The sequence below is a fragment of the Mesocricetus auratus genome, unplaced genomic scaffold (genome assembly GCF_017639785.1).
Source record: "Mesocricetus auratus isolate SY011 unplaced genomic scaffold, BCM_Maur_2.0 Super-Scaffold_100676, whole genome shotgun sequence".
Taxonomy (NCBI): domain Eukaryota; kingdom Metazoa; phylum Chordata; class Mammalia; order Rodentia; family Cricetidae; genus Mesocricetus; species Mesocricetus auratus.
Window position 1 is genome coordinate 122762696 of NW_024429266.1, and position 8971 is coordinate 122771666.

General features: G+C 34.9%; 1 protein-coding gene across 1 annotated transcript; it reads left to right on the forward strand.

The window, feature by feature from the left end:
* The first annotated feature begins 305 nt into the window (after window positions 1-305).
* Window positions 306-5021, forward strand: LOC121137202 (odorant-binding protein-like). Its single transcript, XM_040739162.1, has 7 exons — window positions 306-542; window positions 2077-2216; window positions 2876-2946; window positions 3066-3200; window positions 4067-4177; window positions 4575-4676; window positions 4817-5021. The coding sequence occupies exons 1-7, from the start codon at window positions 480-482 to the stop codon at window positions 4840-4842; spliced, it is 648 nt and encodes a 215-aa protein (XP_040595096.1). The 5' UTR covers window positions 306-479; the 3' UTR covers window positions 4843-5021.
* Window positions 5022-8971: the final 3950 nt, after the last annotated feature.

Consider the following 8971-nt stretch of genomic DNA (forward strand, 5'->3'; position numbering starts at 1 on the left):
GAAAATAATTTTAGTGATACCAATCTATTCCATTATTCATATTAAAACTGAAATTAATATGTAGCTCTTAGATCTGGGATATATATAACCAGTCAATGTTGCTGTTCTTGAGACACTTAATGCCAATTTAATTTTTTGTGTGTATAATGTTACCAAAGGTTTGGCATGGACCTTGGGATTAGAGTTTAGTGGAGCAGAACGTTCCTGAGTTTCTGTCTGTGACACATTCAGGAATATTATATTTCAATGACTTCCTATTTCATTGGTTTAAATAAAGTGATGCTAGACTGAGAAGCAGATACTGATCAGTAGACTGTTCTGAAAATTTAAAACAAATAACTAAATTAAAAGTTTAGTGAAATAGAGATAATCACACCTCCTGCTAACTGAAACACCTTGCATGAATCTTCAGTTCACCATTTCACTGACAGCGGAGAACTCTTGATTTCTAGGCCAGAAGAGAAAGAAAATTCTTGAAGATGAAGGTTCTTCTTCTCTCTGCACTAGCTTGTTTGGTGTCTGCCACTGAGGAACCCTTACCGGTAAAAGGATGTGGTTTCAGGGGGCTAATGCAGGGGCAAAAATGAATATGGCAAATTTGACAATTTTTGACCTCACAATCAATGTGATTCTATGAAAATATTGGTACATCCCAACTTTTTGTAGTGTAATGTAGTCCCATCTCTTAAAAAATATGTTTCAGTGCTAAGATTATAATTACTTCATTGGAGCTTCCTAAATTGCCTAATAGTATTTTTCTGACAAATGGTGATGCCATATGCATTAATTTCAGCACTCAAAGAGACATAGGTAAGCAGATCACTGTGGGTTGGAGGCCAGGCTCATCTACAGAGTGTGACTTAGGGCAGCCAAAGCAACACAGAGAAACCCTGTCTTATAAAACCAAATAAAAGCCACATTTTCTTGTCTTAATTTCCATTGAATTATGCATACTTTACCATATGTTCATAGTTGAAAATTAGTACACCATTTCATGAAATATTTCAACATCCTACAGGAACTCAGGGATGCTTTGCGATAAACATAATAGAAAATTTAAATCAATTTAATATATGGCTGACAAATACATTATCTAAGATGTATTTGAGACATGGATCTGTCAATGTTTTAGAGTCATCCTACTGTGGTCAATGTGTTGAATAATATTGATATAAATTACAATCCATTCATGTTTACAATATAAACAGTTTCTTGTCTCTCTGTCTCTCTGTCTCTGTCTCTCTGTCTCTCTGTCTCTCTGTCTCTCTGTCTCTCTGTCTCTCTGTCTCTGTCTCTCTCTCTCTCTCTCTCTCTCTCTCTCTCTGTGTGTGTGTGTGTGTGTGTGTGTGTGTGTGTGTACTTTATCATAGGCTCACAAACCCTGCAGCAAAGGTTAGATATCAGAGGCAAAATCACTCAGCAGGTTCACTTCATTCCTTCCACATTTAATCACAAGGATTTCTCCATGGAAAATTGATCCCAATACTTTGGCATGAAACAGATGTTTTATAATCCACATATGCATTAGATGCAATTTATATGTGGATATTATTATATTTTCTTTTAGATTATTTATGTGCTCTGAGGTTGCTTCATGGTAGGAAACTATAAACTATTATTTAAACATTTCCTCAAATGTATTTTACATGATACAATACTACTATCCTTTATTAAATAAATGTATAGATGTTTTCAAATAATATGTCAGGCATTTTAATAAATGAAAAGAAATATATGAAAATGTTATTACATTATGTTTATGATAAATTTTTATATAACATTATAAAAATGCTGTCTTTACTTGAAAATCTATAATTTATTATTTTTTCTTAGCATTGTTTTATATTAAAGGTTTTACTAATTTTATTTTGTTATTTTAAATGTGTGGTGTTTGTTCTAAGTGTTGAATTTTGTATATATAGTACCCACAAGTGCCTTATAATGCTCCTCAGAAATGAAGTTACAGGAGTTTGTGTACCAGTATGTGGGTGCCAGGACTTAAACCCAGATTCTCTGGCTGATTCGAATACATATTAAGTTTTAGTTTTGAGGAATCTAACTAATACTAATTTTTAGTTTTCAGGAAGTTATAATACCATATACCTAGCATCCAAACGTCAGAGTGTGACGGATGAAAATAGTGAATATAGGATGCTGATGCGTGAAGTGAATTATTTTAAGAATTACAAATACATGAGTATGACATTCTATGTTAGGTAAGAAAATTTTATTCATGTAGAATTAATATTTGTTTAAATGGGATTCAAAGCATTCCCCCAAAATTTCTGAAATGGAAAGATAATGTGGATGTAATCCAAGAACAGTTGGATTTGTCTAAACATTTAAACTTTAGTATTCAAGTCTTGATATTTCAGTTTTCTTTGTATTAAAATAGTGACAATATCGACTAAGGGCATGCAAAAACATATTATGAAAAAACAATGTTTGCTCAAAATAAAACATCAATAAATGTGTATATAATTAAAGGGAAAATTGAGATAGTAAATATAAAAAAATGAATGTTCATAATCTCACCGTGAAAAGCACTCCTCTTCTTGAAAACCCTCCTGATATTTGGATACTTACCATTGCATCGATAAAATTACTGGTGTCAATTTTGTGATATGGGAAATCCTTTCCATTATAGGTCTGGGGCACGTTTTCATCCACACAGCACATTGTGCTCAGAAAACTGGTCCACACCCAAAGGGAATCACCAATCAAAAATACTATTAATGAAAATATGTACAAATCCTGGAATAACGTGACAGAAAGCCTGTCACTTTCACCATGTTTATTCTTCTTGTTTCAGAAACACACATGGAAATATAAATGCTAAATAATGTGTGATTGTTATTTGTTATATTGTGTTTAGGAAAGATGGGAAGTGCCAAATCCACAAGGCCTGGGCTGATAAAGTTTTTTACAATTTATGCTATGATAAATGTGAGTATCTCAAGTTGAGAATTGGTGATGTTGTTTATATTTCCTGTAACCAATCCCCAATCCCATCTTAATAGCTGGAAGATTTCACAGATACGAGTCCATTGTTTCTTATGTTACAGATTATTTAAAACTTCGTAAGTGCCCACAAAGGAAAGGTACCGCCAACATTATAGGTAACTGGAGGTTGCATGAACCCTATCGTCATTTCCCAAATATGTACTATCTCCCAAAGCCACAGGGAGGCATACAGAGATGTGAGTAAAATATCCATAATTGTTTTTTCACAAAATCGAAGAAAATAAATAATGCATTTGAATGTTGCAACATGATGCAAAAAATAAATTAGCAAATGAGAAAACTTACAAATAAATAAATCAGTATATGTTTTGCTAAAGTTGGTCAGTACAGCCAAGTATATTACTTTGACATGTTATACTAGGAATTAAGGAAATGTTTCCCTGACTCATTAAATTCAATCTCAAAAATGACAGTATATTTTTCTCCTAACAATACTGAGATTATTATGAAAGATGTTTTACCAATGCTTTTAGAAATAATATAATAAAATTAATATTATGCTGGGCATTGGTGGTGCATGCCTTTAATCCCAGCATTTGGGAGCCAGAGGCAGGCAGTTCTCTGTGAGTTCGAGACCAGTCTGTTCTACAGAGCAAGTTCCAGGACAGGCTCCACAACAATACAGAGAAACCGTGTCTCAAAAATAAAAAATAAAAATAAGTAAATAAATAAAGTGAATATTACATATATACAAGCAACATTATATGGACCAAAGAGTTATGTTTATGAAGAAATATATGTATATATTATGTTTATTGGATTACTCATCATTATTTTATGCAATATAATACATTATATAATACATAATTTATATATAATATATATACTTATACAATGAATACAAGCATGTGACCATAATTAGTGGAAAAGGGAACTGAATTTGAAGGAAGATGTGGAAGTGTATGCACTATAATTACAGGAGGAAAAGGAGGTGGCAAAATGGTTGTAACAATATTAAAATATCAAGATCACAAAAAATAAGTAAATACAGGAATATATGAGAATCTGCATAATGTACTGAGGGAAAGTTATTTCTTTCCAGTCCCAACTGACTTTCACATTGGAATTAATTTTGCCTCAAACACCACCATTCTACTTGAAGCCTGGTATACTAATAATTTGGGGAACAAAGAGAAGCTGACTGCAGCACTGGGTATGTAAAAATAACATAGCAGAATACTATTTTCTCTTTATTATGCTCTGCAGCATAAATATGGACCTGCATTTCATTCCATGATGCACTGGTGTAGGAGTGTGTTCACTCAATTTTTTTTTGGAATGTCATGATTGTGTGAAATTCGAATTGAATTGTAGTAATTTTAATTGTACTTATTTTTAATCATCTTACCTATAATGGAATGTAAGTATAATTATCTATCCAATGAAAGAATGTATAATCAAATTTCAGAATGATTTGTCTAACTGGCATCATCACTAGGGAGGTGGGCTCAGGTAGCAGAATTGCGTAACAAATGACAATATGATGAACTCAGACTTTTATGTGTGGTTATAATGAATATCTCCTCTGACTTTTCCTCCATGAAATGTAGCAAGAGGAACAAATATTACTGAACAAATGTGGAAAGACTATGTAAATTTGAACCGTCGGCTCAAAATCCCAACTGAAAATATTAATAATGTACATAAGACAGGTAAGCCTGTTTCTGTAAAGTGATCTAAAATTAGTGCAAAGATTCTTGTTTTTATCTCACCAATGTAAAATCCTTACAGAAAACATGACTGAATTGTAATAATATTTAAAATTTTTCTTCTTTTATGTTGTTCTTAACAGATGCATGCCCTAAATTGGTGCAGTGATCCTGGGAGTAGAAACACGGTTTTGTTCTATATTCTTGACTTATTAGAATTTAATTTTGAGGTTGATTCAATCATGCAAACACAAAGTGTTCATAGCTGTCACTTTTAAACTTTTGCACACCCATCTGTTATTGAAAAATCATTACTGGCTTCATGTCTGATTAAATACATTGATTTCACACATTGCAAAATTGTTTTTAATAAAGTACCAAATGTGCATCATGTAGAGGGTTCTTCTAGGTGCTAAAATATTGGCCGCTTTCATCAGCTCATCATGAATGGTAATAGTTTGTGAACTTTGGAATTTGTCAGCTAGAAAATTATAATGCTTCTAGGCATATCAGGTACTGTTTTCTGTGTAAATTTTTGCAGAAAAATTTAAGAAATATAATAATAAACACACAGTGTACACAGTCCCTAGGATGGTGAATTTTCATATTTACAGATCTGATCATACTTTATTACAAATTATAGTAGAAATTTTTCACAAAATGTATATATATATATACATTCATAGCAATTACCAATATTGAATTATTTAAAATTTGTGCTCATGAATATACACTAACATAAATACATATTGTACCAAGCAATTTAAAAAGAGCAATAGGGGACTTATGAGAGGATTTGGAAGAAAAAATGATATAATTATGTTTCCTTATTAAATAAAATGAGATAAAAATCAACCATCACCACTCACAGAAATGGCTTGAAGCATCAGTTTTGTATCATCAATCCCATCACTAGATAGTGAAGGGTAGAGATTGTGCTTATAACCATGGCAACAGTTCAGATCCCAAGTTTCAGTGAAGTACAGGAAGACCCTTTATCAAGAGTAGAGTGCAGGGCGACGGAGCAAACATTCTTTTACATGCTTGGATGCTTCCAGATAAATATATATCCCTGCAAACAGCAAACATGTTTTAATGCACACGCATGCAGGAGTTAGGATGCTACCACTAGACAAGTGATGCTGTTTATACAATTCGCATGCAAAATGCTGTGAGGAAATACCTAGAATTTCATCAATTTAAAAAAAATTCTCAATACCCATAGATTTTTTTCATACACTAACTTCAGATTACCAGTTCCCCTTCCCAGCACCATGCACCCAAATCCCTAACATTTCTGTTCCTTTGGCATGTGATTACAAACTAATATTTTATTAAATAAATAAAAACCCTCATATAAAAGAGTGTTCTGTGGGTGTGAATTGTTATAAGCCAAACAGCATTTGGGTTGAGTGTAAAATAAGAGGTAGAAAATGACAACAGCACTAGCCATGGCAACTTGATAGTGGGTGGTGGGTGTGATGAGTGCGCACATCTCATGGAACCCACCTCACCAGTTGTCGTGAATAGAAAAATTGTTCCTACACCTATGTCATTCAGTGACAGGGCTAATAATTCACATTTACATGCCAAGATTTTTGTGCTGAGTGGTATTGATTTAAAATAATATAATATACACAAAGAACTACAGGCAAATGAAGATGCCTGACAGTGGAAGAATTGTGTGGCTTAGGAATGCGATCTTTCATTGTTATCCAGTACCAGGTTGTCAAACCTGAAATTAAATATACGCAAAAAAACAACCAACAAAATAAAAAACAAACTCAGCATGTATCTTTTATACACTTACAGACATATATATTTATATAATGTAACAATAATAAAGAAGTTTGTGAATGTGAAAAGGAGTAAGGGGTACAGGAGTGGTTAGAAGGAGGAGAGTTTGGGGGCCAAGGATGTAACTATATTTTAATATGTAATATATGTTCATGTTTAGTGAACAAATATTTTGTCTTATACCATATATCTTATATACATCTTATATAATATATTATTAGTTGCATAACTAATAGATTTAATTGCTAATGGCCCAATTATATTAAATATAACATATTTAAATATAGTTTGATATTTATATGTTGATACAAATATATTAAATATATGTTATATGTCTAATATATAACATATGATTGTAATGTGGTGGTTTGAGTAGAAGTAGCTCCCTTAGACTCATATATTTGATTTCTTGTTATATTAGGGAATGATAGTACTAGAGAGAGATTATAAGTTTGGACTTTTTGGAGTACATGAGGTCTTGTTGGAGGAAGTTTGTCACTAGGGGTATGATTATGGGTTGCAAATGCTCAAGCCAGACTCAGTGTCACTAACTGCTACCAGATCATCAGTATGTACAACTCTCTGCTCCTTCTCCAACACTACGCTTGCAAGGAGCCATGCTAGCCACAATGCTGACAAAAGTGGTCAAAAGTCTGAAACTCTAAGCAAGCCCAGATTAAATACTTTCATTTATGAGAGTTGGTGGCATATCATGATGTCTTTTCACAGCAATAAAACACTGACTAGGTGTTGTATCGTAACTGCTTTTGCTTTTTTAAAAATATTTTTTATTATTTTAATTTTAAATAGATTGTTTTACATGTCAATCCCAGTTCCCTCTCTTTCCCCTCCCCCGCACCCCCCATCCCCCATCCTCCCACCCTATTGCCAATTCCTTCCTCATAGGGGATATCTAGAGTCTGTCATTTCACTCAGGGTAGGGTCCAGGCACTCCCCTAAGAGTCCAGGCAGAGAGAGCAACTCTCTTTGTATTATGGACACACGATGTCTGTTAGTATTCGAGGGATAAACACTGATCCAATGCTCAGGACCCCATAGGTAGCCCAGGCCCCCCCTACTCTCACATTCAGGGGGTCTGGATTGGTCCCATGCTGGCCTCCCAGCTGTCGGTCTGGGGTCCAAGAGCTCTCCCCTGTTTAGATCAGCTGTCTCTGCTGGTTTTGCCAGCCCATTCTTTGCCAATTTGCTCATCGCTCCTCTCTCTCTGTCACTGGGTTCCTTGGGTTCAGTTCAGTGTTTAACTGTGGGTGTTTGCCTCTGCTTCCATCAGTCACTGGATGAAGGCTCCAGGATAGTTATAGACATCAAGTTCATCATCAGGAATGGTCATTCGAGGTGGTCTCTAAACTATTGCTTAGCTTGCCAATTGGTGTCATCCCTTTAGATCACTAGAAGTCACAATGGTGCCTGATCTGTCTTCTAACCTATGATTCCCTCATCCTCCTATTCTACCCCTCCCCAGTCAACCTTCCTGTTTCCCCCAGGACCTACTCTCTTTTCCTCTTCTCATGCTTTTGCTTTATAATTAGAAACAATCTAAAAAAAAAGAAAATGGTTTGTTTGTTGGTTGTTTTTTAGTGAAAATTGTTAAAGTGAATTAAGCTGAAATGTAGACTCTAGAAAGTTCTGGAAGTCAAAAGTGTGCATCACCAGTGAAAGAATACTTGAAGTACAAATTTAGTGATCATAAAGGCTTTCAACTATTCAGGCAGCTGTACAGTGTTGGTGTGCCTAAATTTGTGGGTTCACCTCTAAGAATACTTCCTAATGTTCATAAAATTCCCAATTCAATACTCACCCTTCAAGTTCGTGACTGTGTTTAGATTCCTCTCTCCTTTCTCTTTCTCTTTTCTTTGCTTTCATTGAGAATTCTCATTGAAAGAAAGAAATCCCAAGAGAGATTCATGATACCCCAGATAAGTGGAATGGATAAGAGGGAGCCACGAAAAAGAGAGGGGCATAAGAGGATGTGAGAAGAAGGTTTGGGGGAGCAGGAAGGTTGAGTTGAGGTAAGAATAGAGGAGAGCAGGATGAGAGATTGAGTCATTATAGGCTTGAGGAGAGAGCTGACACTAGTGAGATCTTCAGAGATCTACAAGGATAATACCAACTGGCAAACTAAGCAATAATGGAGAGAATATATTAAATGCCCCTCCTTGATGGTAAGGTTGATGACTACCTTATATGCCATCCTAGAACCTTCATTAGTGACTGAAGGAAGCAGAGACAGATACCCACAGCTAAACACTGATTTGCACTCCTGGAACCTAGTGACAGAAATGGAGGAGTGATGAGCAAAGGGGGATCAAGACCATGATTGTGAAACCCACAAAGAAAGCTGACCGGATAATGGGGAGCTCTTAAATCCCAGACTGATGCCTGAGAGGTCAACAGGGGACTGATCCAGACTCCATGAATGCAGTCTCGGTGAGGAAGCTACAGAAATCACTGGTGCCATGGGTAGTAGATCAGTGTTTATC